Source organism: Artemia sp. Qi Xiang Cuo, chromosome 15 (assembly GCF_049724085.1).
Source record: "Artemia sp. Qi Xiang Cuo chromosome 15, ASM4972408v1, whole genome shotgun sequence".
In the NCBI taxonomy this organism is placed as follows: Eukaryota; Metazoa; Arthropoda; class Branchiopoda; order Anostraca; family Artemiidae; genus Artemia; species Artemia sp. Qi Xiang Cuo.
This window is the reverse complement of record NC_142808.1, coordinates 8739255-8764163: the sequence shown is the minus strand read 5'-3', so window position 1 is coordinate 8764163 and position 24909 is coordinate 8739255. Positions and strand designations below refer to the sequence as shown.

At 33.0% G+C, this 24909-nt stretch overlaps 1 protein-coding gene across 1 annotated transcript in view; it reads right to left on the bottom strand.

Annotated features, from left to right (window-relative positions):
- Nucleotides 1-24909, bottom strand: part of cac (calcium voltage-gated channel subunit cacophony) — a 534146-nt gene that overhangs the window by 169950 nt on the left and 339287 nt on the right. Inside the window, exons 20-21 of the mRNA XM_089100885.1 lie at nt 23417-23606; nt 8501-8607 (exon numbers count right to left, since the gene is read on the bottom strand). Coding sequence (XP_088957011.1) covers nt 8501-8607; nt 23417-23606 — 297 coding nt within the window. The remainder of the gene's footprint in view (nt 1-8500; nt 8608-23416; nt 23607-24909) is intronic.

Below are 24909 nucleotides of genomic sequence, written 5' to 3'. Positions count from 1 at the left end.
GCGCAATAGAACTTTTGATTTTATTTACGAACGTTTTTATTAGTAATAAATATATGTAACATACGAATTAAATTACGCAACGACCTTCTATATTCGTATAATTTTATTACGTATATGAAGGGGATCATCCCCTCGTCATTACCTCGCTCTTTACGCCAAAGTTCGAACTTTGTTCCAATTCTTTAAAAATGACCCCTCTATCACAAAGGCCGTTTATTTTTATTACGTATATGTTATTACTTATATGAAGGGGTTCTCCCCTTAGTCAATACCACGCTCTTTAAGTTAAAAGTTAAAAAAAATTTTGATTCACAAACCCCTGAATCACAAAGGCCGTTTAATTCGAATAGATAGCTCTTTTGAAAGCACTAAAAAAAAAACTGTAGCTTAAAAAGCGAGGTATTGACTTGGGGGAGAACCCCCTCACATACGTTATAATTTCTCTTCGTTTTAAGTTCTAATATTCCTTCTTACATTTCAGTTGAAAAAACTTGTTTTTTTTATTTAACTTCTGATTGTTTTTTAAATAATGCTTGGAAATCCGGCGCCCCCTTCATAGAAATGTTCCTTACCCCCAAAAAACATCCTCCACGGCCATCTTCTCCCGCGTAATCCCCTCCGCTAGCCCCCCCCCCCTCCAGAAAAAATCCTTCCTGAAAATGGTTGTATACTTCCCAATAACCAATAAATAATGCTGGCAAGTCCGGCGCCCCCTTCATGGCACTTTCCCTTCCCCCATGAAAACTTCCTTCATGGAAAGATCCTTCCATATAGCCCCCGCCCCGCTCCTTCCCCCCCCAACCAGAAAAAAAAACCACAGAAAAATTATGTATAAATAACAAAAACAAAAAAAATATTTTAAAATTTAGTAAAGTTAATAAATTTCAGCCATCACCCAGGGGACTTTGGGGGATCAAGTCATCCTAAAAGACATTTTTATCATATTTTTGACCATGTTGAACAAAATGGCTATCTCCAAATTTTGATCGGGTGACTTTGGGAAAAAAATGAGCGTGGGAGGGGGCCTAGTTGCCCTCCAATTTTTTTGGTCACTTAAAAAGGGCACTAGAACTTTTAATTTCCGTTCCAATGAGCCCTCCTATTATTTTCTAGGACCACTGGTTCGATACGATCACCCCTGGGGAAAAAAAAAACAAAAAAAAAAACAAATAAACACGCATCCGTGATCTTTCTTCTGACAAAAAGTGTAAAATCCCACATTTTTTTAGATAAATACTTGAAACCCCTGTCGTAAGGTTATCGATTATGCGAAATATGATGGGGTGGATTATATTAAGGTTCTATAACATTTAGGGGGCATTTCTTCCTTTTTTCGAAAACCAGCCAAATTTTCTCAGGCGCGTAACTTTGGATGGGTAGCATTAAACTTGATGAAAGTTATATATTTGAAATCAGCATTGAAATCTGATTCTTTTGATGTATCTATTGGTATCAGAAACCCGTTTTCTAGAGTTTTGGTTGCCATTGAGCCGGGTTGCTCCTTACTTAAAGTTCGTTACACGAACTGTTTGATTCTTATGACTTGTAGCTAAATTCAGACGTATTATTTTATAATAGACGACAAACAGCACGTGCACGACAAACAAAGCACGACAAAATACCGTAGAATTTGCACTTATGCACATCCTTACCACCAGCAAATTTGTTCGAAGGAGGCAAAACCGATTGGTTAACCTGTGCCTCTAGCACTACTAATGATATTCTTGTTATCTGTTCATCTTCTTCATTTCAGTATTTTTCTTATATTATCTGGCATCTATTCAGGCAATGAGTCCATGATATCAATTAAATAAAAAAAAGAAGTTTTTCAACTCAAAGGAAGTAGCAACATTAAAACTTAAAACAAACAGAAATTATTATGTGTATGAGGGGGTTCGCCCTCTCGTTAATACCTCACTCTTTGCGCTGAAGTTCAAATTTTGTTCCAATTATTTAAGAATGACCCCTGAATCACAAAGGCCGTTGAATTAGATTAAATAGCTCTTTCGAAAGTACTTAAAACAATTTCAGCGTAAAGAGCGAGGTATTGTCAAGGGGGCGAATCCCCTCATATACGTAATAATTTCTATTCGTTTTAAGTTTTAATGTTGCTCCTTACTTTGAGTAAAAAAAACTTGTTTTTTCTTATATAATTTCTAATTGTTTTTTAAGTAATACTGGAAAACCAGTGCCACCTTCATTGAAAATTCTCTTTCCCCATGACAAATTCTTCCTTGGAAAGATCCTGTCACGTAACCACCCCCCCCCCCTCCAGAAAAAATTCCACCTGAAAACATCTGTATACTTCCCAATAACCAATACTATATGTAATAACTTGCAGCCCTTCCCCCGGGGACTTGGGGGATTAAGTCGTCCTCAAAGACATACTTATTAGATTTTTTTACTATACTGAAAAACATGGTTATCTCACGATTTTGATCTGGTGACCTTGGGAAAAAAGAGCGTTGGAGGGGGCCTAGTTGCCCTCCAATTTTTCTGGTCTCTCAAAAATGGCACTAAAACTTTTAATTTCCGTTCAAATGAATCCTCTTTCAACATTCTAGGAAAAAAAAACAAAAAAACAACAACAAATGAACACGCATCCGTGATCTTTCTTCTGGCAAAAAAAATACAAAATTCCACATTTTTGCAGATAAGAGCTCGAAACCTCTACAGTAGTGTTCTCTGATAGGTTGAATCTGATGGTGTGATTTTCATTACGATTTCAGGAATTTTTGGGGAGTGTTTCACCCTGTTTTCGAAAACAAGGCAAATATTCTCAGGATCATAACTTTTGATGGGTCTGACGAAACTTGATAAAACTTATATATTTAAAATCAGCGTAAAAAATCTGATCCTTTTGATGTATGTATGTGTATCAAAATTATTGGTATCCGTTTTTTAGAGTTTCGGCTACTATTGAGCCGGGTCGCTCCTTGCTTACAGTTCGTTACCACGGACTGTTTGATAATACAGTCGCTAGGAGCGTTAGGTTTCCTAGAAGAGTTAGGTTTCCTGGGGATTATTTCCCCCAATAATGAACAGGTTTTACTATTGATTTCCAGGTTTTACTGTTGAACAGGTATTACTACTATTGATTATCGATATCCTTGTCATCTGTTCATCTTTTTACTTTCAATACATTTCTTATCAAACAGTTCGTGGTAACGAACTGTAAGTAAGGAGTGTACCCGGCTCAATAGTAACCGATACTCTAAAAACCAGAATTTTGATACTAATAGATGCTTCAAAAGAATTGGAGATTTATGCTGATTTTAAATATATAAGTTTCACCAAGTTTAGTCTTTCCCATCAAAAGTTACGAGACTGAGGAAATTAGCCTCTTTTTCGAAAAAAGGAAAAGAAAGATCACGGTTGCGTGTTTATTTGTTGTTTTTTTTTATGTTTCGTCTTTTTGCCAGGGGTGATCCTTTCGACACAGTGGTCCTAAAATGTCGCGAGAGGGCTCATTCGAACGGAACTCGAACGTTACGTTGGAGGATCTTTCCATGGAGGAATTTTTCATGGGGGAAGAGAATTTCCGTGGAGATGCACTGGATTTCCCAGCATTATTTAAAAAAACAGTCAGAAATGAAATAGAAAAACAACAACAGTTTTCTTCAACTGAAAGTAAGGAGCAATACTAAAACTTAAAACGAACAGTAAATATTACATATATGAGGGGGGTTCTTCTCCTCCTCAATACCTCGCTCTTTACACTAAAGTATTAAAGTATTTTGACTCTGTCTCAAAACTTAATTTTTTAAAACAATGAAAAACTTTAGCGTAAAGAGCGAGGCGTTGAGGAGGGGACAGCCCCTTTCATATACGGAATAATTTCTGTTCGTTTTAAGTTTTAATGTCGCTCCTTACTTTCAGTTTAAAAAACGTGTTTTTTTTATTTAATCTCCATAAAGGATAACTCTTACGCAGAAATATTCTGACAAAACCTTTCAAAATAATATTTTGGGCCTAGAAATGTAGGTTTTACTCCAGAAGCTAAGAATTAATGATCTTACAATCAAAATCAGTTAAGTGTTTCAGCTATTCTTACAAGTAAATATGTACATTACTTTTTAACCGATCCTTTTATATTAACCCTTAGAATTACGATAATTCAAAGGAAATGGAATTAACCATATTTCACTTCAATATTACTGTCAGTAAAGCGGGTGAACATGCGTGTTAATCTTTGCCGACTTGCAAAAACCTTCGACAATTTTCCAAAAATAAGTATTATTGCTCACTTTGTCCCCTACTTCGTTAGTTAAGAATTAATCCCTGGCTCTCTACGGATGATCCAGTTGTCATAAAGAAAATACAAAGTTACATAAACACAATTTATAACAAAATATAATGGTTGTCATTTTCCTGGGTGCCAAAACAATGCACCAGCAACCCTGGTCCGAAATGATTTAAAATAGTTTCCAATTCAAGATACATTATACTCTGAAATGATTCAACACTGATTTTTTTCTAAGATTGCCCTTAGGAAAATCAAAGGGAGTAAAATAAAGGGAAGTTTCTGAGATCCTAAACCTTGAACTTTACCATTTGGTTGTAAAAGGGATATTCCTGCCTAAAGTGACTCGGCTTTAGTGTTGTCCTAACACTCCACGCCAACATTGATGTGCAAAATTTCGGTAGGTGCTGACCGCAACTTTGGTTTAGTATGATGTCGTTTGGGTAATATTGAGCAGGGTTTATACTAATTGGGATTTTTCCCAATATTTTGGTGTTTAAGACCCTGTCATAGGATCTTGTTAAATGTATATATACTAAATGTTATCCTTAAAAATTATATTAAGTTTATAAATTATAATTATTTAAAATCTTGGGGTTCTGTTTCAAATATCTTTGATTTTCTTATTAACATCTTGTTAAACATTTAATATCTCAAGATATTGTTTCAAATCGCCAGAATGTTTTGAAACTGAATACTGGCACATCTTTAAATCCTCTGTGGCAGCCCTGGTGCTGATTTTTCTTCTTACAACGATTTTTGGCATAAAATAGTGTCAACGTCAACCATTAAGTCCGTCCCACTGTCAAATTGGAATAACACTAACCTATATTCCTAAAATGGCGCATAGTTAAGTTCCAGTCCGGATGAAAAGTTTATTATTATCAGCATGCATCTTTTCAATTATTCCTCCCCTTTAGCTACTCTCAGAAGATCCCATGAAGGCCATCACATTTTGACCCCCTCACTCATGTTATCATATGTCCCTGATCCATCCCCAGAACCTATCATATGATCTGGTCACATTATTATGAATCAGATGTCCCTTTTTGCACGTAATTTGATTTTTTTTTTTTTTTACAGCCTATTACCAGTAAGAAGTGATCAAAACAAGTTTACCACCATCTCCCAAAGTTTTCACTATTGGAATTTTGCTGTTATTTAGACTATTGTGTAGGCTTATCAATTTATTAAATTTTTTTGCTCAAATTGTCCTTCAAGCCAGGGTTAATAAACTATTTATCTTGCTTATAAACTTGAACCTTTCTAGAATCAAATTTAGATCTGTTCTAAAGGTCTTGTTGACCATAGTTCAGGCCCAAGGAATCCCCCCCCCCTTAATGGAAATTTTGAGAGAATATTCCAACTAAAAAAATTGAGTACTCTGGCCAAAGAATAAACATGTGACGCAAGGCCATATCCAGGGGGGGGGTTTGAGGGGCTTGACCCCTGAAATGTTTGTCCAACTCGTAAAAACGTAACAAAATGAATATAAACAAGTTTTTGATCCAATTTTTTAAGTTTTTTGTTACCCTCCCCCCCCCCCAAAAAAAAAAACCCTGGATACAACCCTGCTCTGGTGATTCAAGCACCCGTGGCACCACATTTACTGCTCAACCTCCAACTTTGGTTTTAGTGCAAACAAATACAGAAAAACATCATTATTAAAATTAAAAGGTATTTTTCTCTATAGAATGGATTGGAATATAGCACCATATATTCTACTAGAATACCATGTCTCTGGATAATTGATAGAATATTTTAGAAACTCTATTTTAGAGATATCTTAGAGATAGAATAGTTTAGTAGCTACAGTAGCTTGGTTATTTGCTACAAGGTGCAAAATCAGTGCAAACTAGAAGTATACCAAACTGAACCAAGGGGTGCCAGACTATTCAAATTTTTTTTTTTTTAATTGGAGGTAATTCTGTATTTTAATTAACATCAACAATGTATATTCACGAAAGGATTTACTAGCATTTAGCCATGGGCATAAGATGAGTTTTGAAAGGTAAATGCCCCTCCATAACCCATCCCTTTTAGCCTCTCCTTAAGATAGTAATGCTTCCAGAATGTATTGAATAAATCAGCAATTTTCTTGTTTTTTCCACGTCCATCACAAATATATTAACAATCCCAACATTCTCCCTTGACCTGATCTTACTTCCAAAAATACAGCTAAACCTCAGAACTGGTCCCTGATGATTACACAACTGGTCGATACATATCCCTTAAATTTTAGTTCTAGAGGGATATAGTACTTCACTTTAGTTAGAATAAAATGACTGTGAACTCGATGCTCTATTTTCAATGGTTAGTATCTTATTAGGGTTGAATGTTATATCTGCCAATATTTCCTACAAATTAAAATTGTTAAAACTTGAAAAAACTGCATTTCTGGACCACAAATTTTCCTATAGACTTCGCTTAGGGGAGAAGTAAATTCAATTAGTTATCTTCTTCTCTTCTTCTAAGCTACTCGATTACTTCAAAGCTCTTCTCTATTTTAAATTTCTGTGTGTATTTGCTTAACGTCATATTTCTTATAAGATTCCCTAAGTGGATCTCCGCCTTGGTAAAAATATTTTAACCTCGGTATTTGATCGTAAGCCCTAAGCCAGTGAGCAGCTCATAACCCTATCAAAGGCTTAGAACTCGAGTATTATGGGTTGAAAAACCCTTAAATATGAATCATTATACAATTGATTTAACTCTCACCAAATTTTTTCTTTGGGAGTTGATGTCTAGCACCCATGATCATCAGAGAGGCTCTAAAAAACATTGAAAACGAGAGAAAATGGGGAAAACAGATTGTTTCAAGATAATACATGAAATGAAATTTGATATAGGAGAAAATATTGTAGAGCAACTGAAAATGAGCTAGTAGCTTATACTTCACTATCCCTAGTTCCCATATACTTCGTTTTGCACAAAACCTCAGCAATTCTATGGATTACTGAGGATTTTCGTCGGCATTTTAAGAAACAAAATCTATTTTTAAGAAAAAAAACTTGGTAGTAACTCATAGGAGTAACAAATTTATGCTTGTCGAATTTCTTATGTGCCATAAATTTGTAAATTTTCTTTGCTCAGAAAAAAAAGTTCAACAGCTGTAAATGAGTTGTAACTCATCTTTTGTAAGATTGGTAAGGATAGTTGCAATTTTTTCGCATCATACCTGCGATTTTCCAAGCATTTGTTTTATTTCTTTTTGACGTAATAAATGTGTTACTTAACTTGTTCTTTTTTTGCAAATCAATAGCATGTGCCATCTAAGAGTTACTATCCACATGACATTTTTCTATCCGTTTTAAGCTCTGAAGTATATCGTTTGCTAAAGCCACTTCTAAGAAGAAATTCGAACCAGTAAATATTATTTTGGTCTTAGTTGATACTCTCATGAGGGTAAGGCAGATTCATTTTGAGAGGACAGCTAGATTTAAGCTTAGAACACGCTTAAGAGTTTAGCTTCGAGCACATTCTGAGAGTTAAGCTTAGAATATAGCTCCAGATGCACAAAGAAAAATATTTAATGCAGATGTCCAACAGGTATGTCCAACTGGCATGTCCAATGTTAAAAAAGGGGTCGGATATAAAAAGTGACTTAGAGCTATTTATGACGATGGTGCTGCATGTTAAAAACCAGTTTTACCTATTACATAACTGATTTTTAATTTTCTTCAGTTTCTTTTGTAAAGAATAAATTTTTTGAATAAGCTACCTTTCAACAGACAATATTCAGGAAAACATTTTTGGAAGAAAATGAATACAGATGAGCACAAGATCCAAAGTTTTGAGGTGCCACAAATTTTTCAGTTGAACACCTACATCATATGCTTCTTGTCTGTGCCTAGATGCTATAGCTGATTATTTAACGTTAATGCGTTACCTGTGGTCTTATTACCCACTTTCTTGTTAACTTTATTTTGAAATGCAGGAGCTCATCTTGGTAATATATACCAGAGTATATCGAGGATTTGAAAGAAAGTGAAAAAATATATAAATGACAGAATTACCTCTTTCTAAATAGTTACGAAAAAGCAAAGACGGTGGGGGCACAAATTGTAACATTAGCATTTAATGTATTCCAGAGTTTTACAAAAGCGACAATATGGCTGATTTAGCCGTTTTCTTGTTCAAAACATTTTGAAATACAAAAGCAACTCTTGATAAAAATTTAGCGGTGTTTAGAGAAAACGTGATTGAAAGTGAAAAAGCTATAGATGGCAGAATGAAGAACGCTTTCTAAATACTTACGAAAAAGCAAAGGCGACGAGGGCGCAAATTACAACTGTAGCGTCTAAGATATTCCAGAGGTCTCTACAATAGGACCCTGGATGGAATACTACTCCTAAATCTATCACCTATAAGAAAAAAGTAAGTATTAAAAGCGACAATGCGCTTTGATTACCATTCAAAGACCTTATAATAGTATAATCCAAATTGTGGCATTTTATCCAATCGAAATGTTTATTTCCAATTTGGGCAGAATAAAAGCCCATGGAGATATAACCAGACGTCCATAATCTCAGGCAGGGAGGGGGGGTCATGATCCGCAATGACACTCCAATGGAATATAAGAAGCCTTTAAATGTGTAAAAAAGGAAAATAAGACATATTATCATTTAAATCTTGGTAAAAACAAAGCTCTTGGTACCGTTTGCCACCCTGGTATATTTACTGGTGGTGCTCATGGCATACACCCAGTAATTCATTTACATTCTAATCATGGTGAATCTAAATCATCTTGGCTTGTTTAATGTAATTTCATAAGCATTTGGATATTTATTATTATAAGGTCTTAGTTACAATCAAAGCCAAGACCATAGGAAACTCATTTCTGAGCATCAAACCACGCTCCAAAAAGATTCTGTAGTAATTTTTCTCAACATCTATAGAACTGTTGCTACTAATTAATGAAAATTTTATAACATAAATATAAGATCTTTCCAGAAACTCAATTGAATTTCTAGAGAATAGAGAATTTCTAGAGGTTTGCAGATTATATAATTACAGATTATCATTGGGAAATGGAGAACCTTGTCAAACTAATCTGTAATATGCAAAGATAGCGTCAAGAGGGCATCGCTCTCCGCAATACATCTTTTAAAAAACTAGAGTAATTGCCCAAGTCCATTTGTCAAATAGGGATGTTTATGCTAATTACCAATAAGCTAGAGTAATTTATTTAAATAATTGTTCGGTAATAACTTAATTTCACTGCAATTATGACTTATTTCTTCCTTGAGAGCTTTTTCGGCGGCTCAAGATAAATCCCAAAATTAATATAAAGATGTGCTCAGTCCAAGCTATTCTTAGCATTTTAATTTCTCTCTAAGTTTCCTATGTCCTTTCTATCCACCAAAGGTGCAACCTGTTTTAATGCCCATATTATAAAAAACTTTATTTTTGAGGGGACTGTACTTAATTACCTTTGAGCCTCTAGAAATTTATAGAAATTTATGTGAAAGGCTTACTTGACATCGTTGAATTGGCCCGTAAAAGCCAACAACTTTCCAATCAGCAAAACTACTGTTACTTCTGCACGTCATTGCTTTTCAATATATGTATACATATATATATATATATATATATATATATATATATATATATATATATATATATATATATATATATATATATATATATATATATATATATATATATATATATATATACATATATGAAAAGACACATAAGACATTCACATGCATTTTTGTTACGTTTTAAAGAGTCTGAAAAACAATTCCGGAGGGGGGGGGTGATTCAGATCCGGTTTTCTTATGTATTAAGAAAATTTATTTATTTAAGTACAGGGGACTGTACTTAAATAAATTTGAGCCTTTAAAAACTGCTAGAAACTTACGTGAAGGGCTACTTCGACATCGCCAAATCGGCTCGAGGAGGCGAACAACTTTCCAAAGGCAAGATGCATGGGCGGATCCAGGATTTTTTAAGGGGGGCGCAAAATAGGTTCATCCGATAAACTTGCGTTAGGAGCAAGTTTAATTAACGCAAATTTGCGTTAATTAAGTAAATTACACTATTTTAGACTACGTTAGGGGGCGTGCGCCCCCTCGCCTCCTCTGGATCCGCCACTGGCAAGATGTCTGTTACTTATAGACTTCACTGCTTTTCAATATTTGCAAAACTTTTCAATGTTTTAAATAATTTCTTTGTAAGAATTAAAAAACTCAGCATATCAGCAACAGCTCCTTTAAGTATGCTGACGCTCGAATCTTGGAAAGTCGAAAATTGGGTTGAAGGAGTTTATGTTACAGATAACTAATAAACAAAAAAATAATAAGAATTTCCTTACACATAAGAATCTAATGCTCCAATTAAATTTAAGATTTATCATTTGAATAGGGTCATGTAAAGGTTGCACCGGGGAGATAGATCAGTAATACGAATGTCCAAAATATCTTCTACTAGCTTCATTATTATTTGCCAGAGATAAAGTCCTCGAGAAATAAATGTTAAAGATAAAAAATTCTGTTTTCTTTAAAAAATGAAAACACCTCACGTAAGTCACGTTCACCCTGTATTCGGACATTCGTAAATTATATCCCAAAGACATTTATGGAGCAAAATTTCAAAATTTAGCTCAACGAAAAAGCAATAGCATCTAATTAAGCCTTTCGTGGGTACACAGACAGGTGAGATAATCACTGGAAAGGAGAGGCTACGCTCTAATGACCTTATCAGGCTAGCAAAAGGGTAAAATCAAGGGGTCACAAATTACCAAATTTTTACAACAAGTCTTATGGTGCCTTCAGACCAAATACAAACAATTTGGCTCAATTTTCGTGCAATATAAACAGAATCTGACGGAGAATAACTGAAACACTGGACATACGTAGAGTTTTTAGCATTTCAATTCTCTGTTTGAAAATTGTATGCTGATTTTAGTCAAATTAAAAAAAAAGTTTTTTGCAATTTTTTAAATTAGAAGATATGGAATGCAAAAGGTTGAAAATTACAAGATTTTTGAATATATAAAGATTTCTGGACTTATAAAGTACCCAAATTTTGTAATATTTTATAAAGTAGACACTTATCCACAAGCATAAATGTATGCTATTTTTTCAATCCTTGTGTATGTTACATAATATTGGACAAAGTTTGACTTCTGTAATTTAGGACTTCGAATTTCAGAAAGTGCTAAAACATTCATCAACAGCTGCTCAGGGGTTTCCTGTTTATCAAATCATTATGCTGTTGATCTCTATCTCTTCTGATGTCACTCATCCACATTAGACACTCATCCACAAGCACAAATGTACGTTATTTTTCATTCAATCCTTGTGTATGTTACATAATAAAGGACAAAGTTTGACTTCTGTGATTTAGGACTTCGAATTTCAGAAAGTGCTAAAACATTCAACAATAGCTGCTCAGGGGTTTCCTGTTTATCAATTCATTATGCTGTGGATCTCCATCTCTTCTGATGTCCCTCTATCTCTTCCCGCGAAGGCAGTTTCTAGATGGGTCTTTCCGTATTTTTTTTCCAGTAACTGTTATCCCTGCTCTGTTTATTTTTTTATTTACCTTTTGTTTCTCCTTTTGGTTTTGTTTTACTTTTGTTTTACTTATATGAACCGATTTTTTGCAATTTCTGATTTTTGCCAATTTCTAGTAGTTAGTTAATAGGTTATTCTATTTTGTTGAGACATTTTCGTGTGTGCTGTCCGTTTGTAGTTTACTGAAAGTTTGATCCCTCCACAAATTGGCTTCTGGGGATCTGTTTTTTTGTGATCAGGTTTATTTGTGTTATATTTAGTACAAAATAAATGATGATTATGATGATGATGAGTTAACGCCTTGAACTTAAACCTCTGCAGTATAATGTGTTTACACATAAAAAAATCGTTTCATATTTTAAGTTATTCGAGAAAGGGAGCAGCATTGCCCCTTCTCCCCAGGTACGATTGCAGGAAAATGCGTCATTTTTTACATGCGATTCAAATAGTCCATAAATAACGTACAAATGTACATCCTCAAAGGTTGTCACTGTACATCCTCAAAGGTTGTCACTTGTATTAAATGGATAAGGGAAAGATGGAAAAATCTTAAATTCTTTTTGTTTTCATGTTAGATTTTTATGCTGAATAGATTGATGAGGTATAGTTATCTATAATCCTTCAATAAACTAATATTGAAGAAGAAAAGGTATAAATATATAATAAAAAATATATAAAAAAGTAATGTTGATTTTGCTTCTTTTTTACCGTTCTATCAATTGATTGACCTCTTTGGTCATAATACAAAGCATTTGGATAGGAGATAATCGCTTTCCTGTAAAATTATTGTTTGTGTATTTATCCCCTTATTGCACTGATATGGGTGGGAAGGTATTCATTTTATCACGCAAGATGCAGGTACAAAAAAATATATAGTTTAGAGAATATTTATTAGAAAGGTTACTATGTAAAAAGAGAGCCATCTTCCTATTCCCGCAGTGTTAACACAAAAGCCCTGTTAACACAAAAGTCCTATGCCTCGACCCAATGTCAGTACATCGTTCTCATATTAAAATAAAAATAATTGTCATGTCAAATGAACAGACAATGCTTAATTGTCATTTTTTTTCATGTAAACTATCTTCATTAGAATTATTCATAAAGCAACGGTTTATGCCTATTTCCAGAAAAACAATAATATCTCCATAGACAACGTCATAAAATTCAAAAAAATAAGAAGTTTTTAGAAGTTACTAAACTCTACTATCACCTTATGTTCTTACTACACACAAAATATTGTGTTTTAAAAATCCAAATTAAGTGTTAGAGACTCATTTTCTGTCAATCCACCAAAGAGACTAGTTTCAGAGACAAACCAATGATACTGCATTATTTACAAGAAACATAAGTTTTATGCTCTTTAAAGACTAATACCCTAGCGGTTAATTCCTACTATTTTTTCAAGGATCCGTAGATTCCTTCGGGGAGATGCCTTAACAGAAATATGAATCCCCGTCCCTCACACAAAAAACCTTATTTTAATTATTCTGTAACTACTCAATAAATTTTAGGATGTAATATTTATTTGAAATTTTCTGTTTTTGTAATGTACCTGCATGTGCCAAGCCTAACTGCAGTAAAAACTGCTACATATCCATGTAAGTAAAAAAAAAATAAATAATGCGAATTAGCCTTTAGCATAATGCTTCAAAGATCGATTTTTCATGTCAATTTTACTTTCCTGCCAAAGGCGGATCCAGGATTTTTTTTTCGGGGGGGGGGAGGGTTACTAATGTTTGACTCCGTTTTCGACTAATTTTACTGATTTTTACCTAGGTTTTACTAATTTTCGACTTATTTCCAACTCGGTAAAAAAATTCGGGGGGGGGGGGTTCAAACCGGGTACCCCCCCCCCCCTGGATAAGACCTTGTTTCCTGCATCGAGGATTCACTTTCGAGGAACTCGATTTTGAAGGTAGATGGGATGACTTTCCCTGGGCTGCTAAAACCTAGCTGTATTTATTGTTTTTTTTTGGGTGTTCTCTTTAGTTTATCTCTTAATGTCTCTTAAAGTGAAAGGTCTCTCTTAAGTGTCGATTAGTATTCTACTTTGGTTTGTTTAAGGAAAAAAACTACAAAAAGATATATCTTAAGTTAAAAAACAAAAACGAAAAATCGCTCCAAATCAACTTTTACTATGATCAGTCTTTTCTGAATTACCCTTGACTGTTCTATATCTATAACTAACTTTCGTGGAATTCGATTTTGAAGGTATATTCTGTTTTGGGATTCTATTTGGGATTGATTCTCAATTTCTCTATTGCCGCAAAAACTTGAACGGATAATTATTTTAATTTTTCGTGTAAAGGGTGTCAAATCTTTACATTTATTTAGATTTTTACCAGGAAATCCATAATTTTTATATTTTTGTTTCAAAGTTCAGATTTGATATATTAGTAATACTTTCAGAAATAAAGGATGTTTGTAACTTGTAATTAGTTCTTTTGTAATTAGTTTCCTTTATCTTTAAACGTATATATATTTTTTTTAAATTTACCACTATTGTTCGTGCATTGAAAAGATAGCCACATACGCCATTAGGCATATTGTTTATTTATTTAGTTATTTCAGCTTTCAACAGATATTAATACCATAAATAAGTCCAACAGCTTTTTGGTAAAATCGGTAATTTTGATAATTTTTGTCAATATCGTGAATAAGGGAAAGGGCTCGAATAAAGCTAAAGCAAAACAACAATATTTTCTTATTGTTCATTTCTTCTTGAATTAGTCCAGAATGGGTAGTGGTTCAGAAAGATAGGAAGATATGATTTATTATAATTGTTTTATCTCTACTAAGTGAAAAGCCAATTAGAGAGGAAATCTCTTCTAATATTATATTTTGTATATGAATAAAGGCAATTTAAAATCTGATCTCCTTAGTTTTTGTATAGCTTTCCTAAGGAGTAAAATCCTTATAACCTTTATCATACCCATTAAGATAGGATTAAGACCAAGCTTTTGTTTAATACTACGTCTGTCCAGATGTTCAAGTAGAAACCCGATATAGAAAAGGAAGATCTTTGGTCTTTAAGCAGCGTAAAATGGCACTAAATACAGTCTCTCCAGGATATTAACTAATATCAAACACCTTCCGGGATTTACAGACTCACATCATATCGAACGTAAATGAAACTGCAGCACAAATGACAACAACTGCGTCCATAACATTCCAGAATTCACGGAGATATGCACCTTTATGAAGAATAACGCCCAAATCTACAACCTAAAACCATATTCTGATAATGATATAAAATAGAAGATCTAAACGAAAAACAGAATATAGCTACGTCAGTCTGTTTTAACATTTTTGAGGTCAGGAATAAAAAAAAAAATCTGAAAAAAAGAGTAAACAAACAATCTAAAAAAAGTAAAAAATAAAAAAATAAAAAAAATGAAAATAAGTAAACAAAAACACAAACAAATGTAAAAAATAAAAAAAAGCAAAAAAGAAAAATTTAAAAAGAGTAAATACCAAATCTATTTAAAAAAATAAAAAAAATAAAAAAGAGTAAATAAAAAACATTAAAAATGTGATAAAAAAGAGTGAAAAAAATCGAAGAAATATAATAAAACCTAAAACAAATATAATAAAAAGAGTAAAATAAAAAATCAGGGTTATTTTTGAACCCTTTTGAAACTTTGGAGACGAAAAAATATTTTTGAATCATAAGAAATTTTCCAATACACATCAATAAAAAAGGTAATATTTAACACTTGAAAGATTCAGAGACAAACACTTAAAGGTTTCGGACAAATATTGTCCTTCTTTTGTAGAACTAGCGGAGATATATTACTTTAGAAAAGTACTTCAAAGTCTTAGACAAATATGATGCTTCATTTTGCAGAAATAATATACCTTAATGGCAGATAATTCCTGAATCTACAACCTTAGACCCTATTTTGACATATTTGAAATTTTTAGCAAACATCTATCGAATTCTGTTCATTAAAACAGTTCATTCTGTTCAATATTACTAAAGCTATAGTTGTCTATATTTATAACACTTCAATGACCGTCAAAAAACGAGAAAATGCAACACAAAGAAGGTGAACAAGGTAATTTACCTATCAGTGAAAAAATTTGGAATATTTGGGCCGAGACCTCTGCTCAGCCGTCTTCAGTTCAAATGTATGGAATGAAAAGTAAAAAAAAACAACAACTTCGGGTTAAAAAAAAGTACTGAAGACATAAAAAAAAATGTTTTTGGGCCTATTTTTGGTCTGTTCATGCATGAAAACCCCCGACTTTCTAAGATATTTTCTTGTTTTGATTTCAAAATTAAGAAGTTATTAGAACAGTTTCTCATTTTCGTCAGTTTTGCCACGGTGAACCGAGAAAATAGCTTGTTTAGCTATTTTCTACTGATTGTTTATCAGTAAAATTTTTCAACTCTTCTCGTCCGTAAGAATTGAAACGTTGACAATATGATGATTTCCTAAGACAACTGCACCTTAAAGTGAAGACCAAATCCTCTTGAATTGTTTGACGCCATGTTTTTATGACTCATTTTGTTTGCTGATTTATCACTATTATTTTTTTTTCTTAAATTTGGGGTCCACTGCTACGCGAAAACTACAAAAGCTGCACATGAAGGTAACTTTCATTAAAATTTGGATTTCCGACTTTTAATAGTTTTTAAAGGTATTTATGTCTGCATAAGTTTCGACTAAGTCAGTTCGAATAATCAGATTTAATCTTCAATGTCCTTGTTACTAACAAAAAAAAAAAACAAAAAAAAACACGAAACAAAAATAGCCCTTTTTAAATAAATTAAATAAGAAAAACATGTTTTTTCAACTGAAAGTAAAGAGCAACATTAAAACTTAAAACAAACAGAAATTATTACGTATATGAGGGGGTTCGCCCCCTCGGCAATACCTCGCTCTTTACGCTAAAGTTCGAATTTTGTTCCAATTCTTTAAGAATGACCCCCGAATCCCAAAGGCTTTTTAATTAGAATAAATAGCTCTTTTGAAAGTACTGAAAAATATTAGCTTTGAAAAAACTTGTTTTTCACTTGTAAGTTTGAAAAAATCTACTTTCAGTTACAAAAAACTTGTTTTTTATTTAATTTCTGACCGTTTTTCCTATAATGCTGGAAAATCCGAAGCCCCCTTCATAAGAAATTCCCTTTCCCCATAAAAATTCCTCAATGGAAAGATCCTCCCACGTATCTCCCTCCCCCTAACCCTCCCCCTCCCCACAAGAAAAATCCCCACTGAAAATGTCTGTATACTTCGCAATAACCTATAGGCTAATATATGTAAACAATAGGCAAAGCTCACAACTCACAGTCCTTCCCTCCGGAGACTATGGGGGATTATGTTATCCTTAAAGACATAGTTATTAGATTTTTCGACTATGCCGAACAAAATGGCTTTCCCAAAATTTTGATCGAGTTAATTTGGGAAAAAATGAGTGTAGGAGGGGGCCTAGTTTCCCTCCATTTTTTGTCACTTGAAAAGGAAACTAGAACCTTTAATTTCCGTTCGAAAAAGCCCCCTCCAGATATTCTAGGACCGCTGGGTCAATACGATCACCCCTGGAAAAAAAGTACGCATCTGGGATCTTTCTTCCGGCAAAAAATACAAATTCCCCATTTTTGCAGAAAGGAGCTTGAAACTTCTACAATAGGGTTTCCTGATACGCTGAATCTATGATGAATACGCTGAATGGTGTGATTTTAATGAAGATTCTATGACTTTTAGGGGGTGTTTCCCCTTTTGTCAAAAATACGGCAAATTTTCTAAAACTCATAACTTTTGATGGGAAAGATTAAACTTGATAAAACTTGTATATTTGAAATCAGCATAAAAATCCAATTCTTTTTATGTCTCTATTAGTATCAAAATTCCTGTTTTTAGAGTTTCAGTTACTATTGAGCCGGGTCGCTCCTTACTTGCAGTTCGTTATCACGATCTGTTTGATATTAAAAAGGCAACGCAAAGACAAATAGTCTTTACACATTTACTTCAAAAAGGCCACTTTTGTTTTATTAGTTTGAGCTTTTAGTTTACCTTTTACACTTTCCCGGGAATCTTTTTTAACTTTTTTCTTTTTATTTGCACTGAGGAAACCAGAGTGGAGGTCTCAAACAAATTATTTGCTTTTTTTCTCATTTTTTCACTGATAGATAAGTCACCTCGTTATTTTCGTTATTCACTTTTTCTCATTTTCTCATGATTGGCCAGTGTGGTCTTGGAAATTAGTTTTCAGGCTCGTTTTTGAACTGAGGAATCTAGTACACGACATACGAAAAGCTCATAATGGTCATTTCTCAAGGAAATACGAAAATAAATCTCTATAGCATGCTAGAGCGAATACAACTAGACCCCGTGTAAAAATAAGTACAAGTATCCCATAAACACTTTATAGTTATAAAGAAGACTTTTTAAAAACACGTTTAACTTTAAAAGATGTGCGACCATTTGCTGTTTGCCAGATATATCACAGAGATGACAATAGCAGCTTTAAGAGAAGAGAGGAAAGCATTAGTTTTTCCAAATTATTTTAAAGATAATACGAAGATTTTAGAAAATACTGTTTCTCATTTTAAAAAAAGGACCTATATCTATAATCTCAGTTCTCGCCAGTAACTAAATTGTTCGTCAGTTTTTTTTCTGCATAGTATGATAGAGCAAAAATGATCCACCTCTGCGCAGAAATAGGCACTCCCAAGAAACTAAGAGTCTTGAAAGGTCTCAGTAAAACGTAAATGGTAAGTTATATACAGCTAATTGCACTTCAGCATTCATTTTCATGGTATTTTTTTAATTGCAGTTTAAAAATACTTTAGAGGAATTTTAGTTTATGTGAAATTTTGTCCTCATATGGAGTGTAAAAAAAAGTTATTTTTGCACACTTTGGTTGCCAAAATTACATCACATTACTGGATATAATCTGTAATAACTTTTTCTTTTTATTATAAAAATGACCTTATCTTAGGTCGAGTCAAATAGTATTTTCTCAAAAGTGATATTTTGAGTAGTTCCAAAATGTACATGCAGCTTGAATTTCTACCCACTCTCAGCTACCACTCGAAGCTGACTGTGAAAGAAAGTCACCTATTGCTGACACAGACGCACATCTTATCATCTCTTCTCACCCTGTTCAAAGATGTCCTGCTGTTTTGGCTCTCGCTTATTTTTTTTTAAATTAAAAAAAAAGTGTTGTCAATGAGAAAAAGAGATGTTACTTTTGTGGTATAAAATGTGCTTTGATTCTATTGATTCATTTTTGTAACAAATTTATTACTTCTGGAGCGAAAAATAGCGCTACCCTTTCAAAACTGGGCGAGCTAATGCTGAGTGGTAATACAAATACTGAAAAGGACATGCAGTTTTTAAAACTTTACTGATTCGTGAGCGAGATACATAAAGCCAGCAAAACAACAAAATGTTTTTATTTCCCAAATTCTTAGGAAATAAAATTCTTCGTTTCTCTGTGGTAAGGCCCTAAGCTACTCTGATTTTCTTAAATGTGGTCTGAAGCATGTGCGAATGTCTGGCATTAAGATTAACTAAATTGCTTCCGATTTTACAATGTATAGATCTGCTTTTTTATAAGCTCTTATTTAGTAAATATTGTTATTCTATAAATATTAGGCCGTTAAAAGGATGAAAAGATTTTTATTTCTAATCTTTTTACCTAAAAACGTTTTTGGCAAGTGTTGACACTAATAAAGATTCCTTGAAAACCTCTAGAATCCTTGAGAATTTTATATCAAAACAATTTTATACCAAACTATAGCTTGTGCGAAAAGTACGGTTCAATCTAACTGTAAATGGCAGAAATTGAAGAAAAGTTAGAAGGCTAAGTTACATTTGACAGAGGATGGTTAATAGGATGGCCAAAAACTGTACTTTCTTGAAATCTAGTTGCGGCAAAAAAAGCAGGATTTCCCCAAATTAGGGTGGGTCATAAGAAACATTATCAAGGAATTCAAAACTTTATGAACGGATTTGAGAGGGTAGCTCTGAAAAGAAGGGGGGGGGGTAATGTAAGATGAGTATGTGTCGCCTTTATTAGCCTCTGGCGACTTGGTATTCCTTTGAATTATCATTATAAGTATTAGTATTCCGATAACGAAACTTTTTCAGGGTAGTTTAATCGCTACTAAAGAATTTATTTAAATCTCTTGAGACTACTTGACAATTTTTACACGGGACATCTAACTTAAGGAGCATCGCCACTATCCTTTTGTTGTTTTACTCATGCGAGACAATATTCATAAGCTTAGATTTTTGTAGAACTCACATCATGTCAAACGCAAATGATACCATTGCGCATATTACAACGGTAGCATCCATAGCATTCCAGAACTCGCGTAAGTAGGCACCACGGTGGAGAATTATTCCTGAGTCTATTACCTAAAGAATTGGAGTGAAGAAGAAAACGCAGAAAAATTTTAAATTTACAGCTTGAAAATTTTAAAAATTTAAAATAAATTTAGTTTTTTCAAAGAAAAAATAGGAATTCCAAGATATTGACTCTTCCGTGTATACCAGTTTACTATTAAACTCAAGGAGTGTTTGGGCTATAAATATCTTTAGTTTATAGAAAGATACACCGTATTGGTTGAAATACTAGCCTCAAACCTTCTAATTAAGAAATTTGACAACGGTAACCTAAGGAGCTGGAAGTAAGTAGAAGATACGACAAGCCACTGAAGGATTGTTATTCTTAAACTGCACTGAAATTTATATTCTTAAGCTGCACTGAACTGTACTAAATAATTTCAGGGATTGAAATTACAAAAACTAAAGAAGTAGTTAAAAGAAATTCCAAATTTTCTGATAATTGTAAAAGTAAATTCCTGAAAAAATTTTGCACTTTTTGTGAGTCTATATTGCATCTTGAATTTGTAACGCAAAAAGTTTTTTAATTGGAGAATTTACCTTTGCTAAAAAAAAAGCATAAGTATAATTGAAACTATATTTTAAACATGTAAATCTCTTTTTATTTGCCTTTTTTTGTTGTTACCATATTGTACAACAAGATGACAAGGCACATTATTATTATTATAATTTTTTTGTTATTATTCGAACCTCTTCTCCTGTGACTGGTAGTGGCTCTACAGGTTAAAAATTAATAATTATACTGATGCACCAGCTAGTCTTACAGAAAAATACATTTTCAAAACAAATGGTAAAATTTAATGTTGGTGATGTGATCTAATAAATAAATGAAAACTATTTTTTTTAAATTGTATTTTATTTTCTTTGCTTATCATGGAAGCCGGAAAATACTGAATCATTTGTTCATGTATTATCTTGGATGTAATAACAAATATTAAGTGGAATAAAAAAAAAACAACTAAAAATAGATTCTCAGTCTTGAAAGTTTTTCCTTTGTTGATTGATAGAAAAGTTCTGAGGATTGAAATAAGCAAAAATAGTAAAAATCGAAGATATAATTTTTATTCAGATGTTACTTTTACCGAAATCTTCAAATTTAATAGTAAATTTTGCGAGTTACTTTTTACTTTTGCTTAACTGGTCATAATGAGAAATGAAACTACAGAAACTAGCAAAAAGTTAAAATCATAGGCAAATACTAAAAACAATTTAAAAGCTGTGCTTACTTAATATACGCGATATTGAAGGTTCTATTGCAAATATCTTCAGCCAAAGTTGTGAAAATTATTTTAAAAATATATTTTGTATTTTGCTATTTCAAGAATGAATTTCAACACTACTCTTAACAGAAACGTTAATTGGCTGGCACGCAATGTTTAATAACGTTTCTTAATAGAAACGTTAATGCTGACACAATGACGAATAAATGCTGACAGCATTTATTAAATATCCACCAATGTTGTTAAAAGCCTATTTATGATTCACAAGCCTATAAGTTTTATTATATATTATTATATTTGTATTAAAAAATGTCTATTGTATACGAAAATAAATTAACATAATTAATTAGTCACTAGACAATCCTATATGAAGTAATAAAGTTCGAAAATAAAAAATAAAACACTGACAATCCAGAGACAATTTTTTAGACAGTTGAGTGGCACAAATATAGTGGTGGTTTTGATATTCAAATAAAGTTGAAAAAAAAAGGTTTTTACTAAGTTTAATCGTAAGGTTAAACTTAAATCTAAAATATATTTTAGATATATTTATAAAACTAAGATCTAAAATATATATATTAGTTTTTATATTAGTTTTATATTAGTTTTATTTTCTATTAAATATATTAGTTTTATAATAGATATAAAACTAAGATCTAAAATATATTTGCATAAGTGCTTTTGATTTTCTATTTGAGCATAACCAAGCTTAATGTCCAGTATTGAAATGAATAACTAGCAACAGTTACATTAAAAACCTACTGAGACCAGTGGCGGATCAAGGATTTTTTTAAGGGGGGGGGCGGCATCATAGTTTGATCCTATAAACTTGCTTTAGGAGGAAGTTTAATTAACGCAAACTTGCGTTAATCAAGTAAATTACACTACTTTAGACTATGTTAGGGGGCGCGAACCCCCCTCAACCCCTCCCCTGGATTCGCAATTGACTGAGACTGCGATATCTGATTACAAGCAATCTGACCAATCAGATTTACTTAATATTTGTCTTAAGTTTGTTAAGTTTGCTTTAGTGCTTTTAATTTTCTATTTTAGCTCAACTAATTAACCAAGCTCGATTAATTAAAAATTAACCAAGCTCAATGTCCAGTATTGAAGTGAATAACTAACAACAGTCACATTAAAAACCTACTGAGTCTGCGAAATCTGATTACAAGCAATCTGATTATTTAGATTTATTCAAACTTTGTCTTAAGTTTGTTTTGACTAAACTAAGATAAAAAAAAACTTGATTTATAAAGATAAAATTAAAATTTGTAATCACTATCAATACACTACATACAATTTTTTAAATCAAAAACTAAAATGGTCTCAATTGGAAAAATGAAGGATGTGACTTACTTTTAGAACCATTAACAGTAATTAATCTAACAAATTAATTTTTTTAATCTGGTCCCTACAGTTTTTTTAGTTGAGAATACTCTGAGCATTATAGAAAAATTGTCGAAAAGCACCGATATGGGCGTAGGGAGGGGGGCACCTGCCCCCCTCTAGACCTTCAAATTTACATTAGATATGGCTGAAAAGCAGATGGTTTGGAACAAGCAGTTGATAAAACTCCATCACACTATCGACTGCCCCATCCCCCTAGACAATATGCTGCCTAATGCTGCCTACGCCCATGAGCCCCGATATGGACTTGATTGCACCGATATGGTGAAAAAGCACCGATATGGACCGATATGGACTTAAGCACCGAAATATTTGGACTTTGATTAGTATTGGTATAGTATAGTCTTTCATATTTTTTTTTGTCAAATTTCCCCCTCTTAAGGTTTAAGTTCCTTCTGAAACTCAAAATTTATTTAAGACAAAAATTTCAGTCCTGATTTATTTACCACAAGATTTATTTAAGACAAGACTTTCAGTTCCTTCTGAAAGACAGATTTATTTAAAATATGCCTTAAGTTTGTTTTGACTAAACTAAGATAAAAAAAAACTTGATGTAAAAAGATGAATTAAAAAATTGTAATCATTATCAGTACACTACACAACATTTTTTAAATCACAAACTAAAGTAGTCTCAATTAAAAAATGAAGGATGTGACTTACTTTTAGAACCATTTCAACAGTAAAAACCCCTGTGAAAGCGTAGTCAAAATAATTTAGTATTTCATTCCTTTCTGACCCCTCTTCCACGGGATCCTCCGCAGCAAGCGCTATGCTGCTCATGCTGATGACAAGCATAATGAAAAAATCGAAATAGGGAAGGTTGACCACCCAATGAGCAGCCCTACGTATCCTAAAAATAAAAACAAACAAAGTTAATTCTACACAAAGTGGACATCAATATTTTTTTCTAGATTTAAAACCACCCTCATTTAATTCAGTGTTCTTCAAATTATTTCTAAGACTACACCGCCAAAGCATGACAAGAAAAGGAAAAACTCAAGAAGAAAAAATAAAGAGGATATTTACTGCTATTGAAAAAGCGAATGCAAATATTTTAGCCAAGACCTCCACTCAGCCACTTTCAGTGCAAAGATAGGTTTTTATTTTTATTCAGTTACCTTTTCACCGTTACCTGCACAGTATAAATATTAAAAAGTAGCAAATATTTAGTTCAGAAACGGGACATATCACAGCACACGGAGAGAGAAGTTACCAATACGTCAGTCCAATCAAACATATCGTGGTAACGAACTGTAAGTAAGCAGCGACCCTGCTCAATAGTTACCGAAACTCTAAAGAACGGAATTTTGACACCAAAAGATGCATCAAAGGAATCAGATTTTTATGCTGATTTCAAATATATAAATTTCATCAAGTTTAGTCTTACTCAACAAAAGTTACGAGCCTTAATAAAAACTACACCATCAGATTCAGCGTATCAGAGAACCCTGCAGTAGAGGTTTCAAGCTCCTATCTACAAAAATGTGGAATTTTGTATTTTTTGCCAGAAGAAAGATCACAGATGCGTGTTTATTTTTTTTTTTTATTTTCCCCTGGGTGATCGTATCGAAACAGTGGTTCTAAAATATCGCAGGAGGGCTCATTCGAACGGAAATTAGAAGTTCTAGTGCCCTTTTTACGTGAAAAAATGGAGGGCAACTAGGCCCCTCCCACGCTCATTTTTTCCCAAAGTCACCCGATCCAAATTTTGAGATTGCCATTTTGTTCAACATGGTCGAAAAATAAAATAACTATGTCTTTGTGGATGATTAATCCCCTACAGTCCCCAGGGGAAGGGCTGCAAGTTATGAACTTTGCTCAATGTTTACATATAGTATTGGTTATTGCGAAGTATACAGACATTTTCAGGGGGGATTTTTTTCTGGTAGTGGAGGGTCGGATGTTACTCGAGTGGATCTTCTCATGGAGGAAGTTTTCATGGGGGTAGAGACATTTCTATGAAGGGGCAAGAAAAAAAAAAAGTTTTTCAACTGACAGTAAGAAGCACTTCAAAACTTGAAACGAACAGAAATCATTACGTATATGATTGGGTTTTCCCCCTAGTTACCTCGCTCTTTACGATAAAGTTATTTTTAGTAGTTTCATAAGAGCTATTTATCCTTATTAACGGCCTTTGTGATTAAGGGGTCATT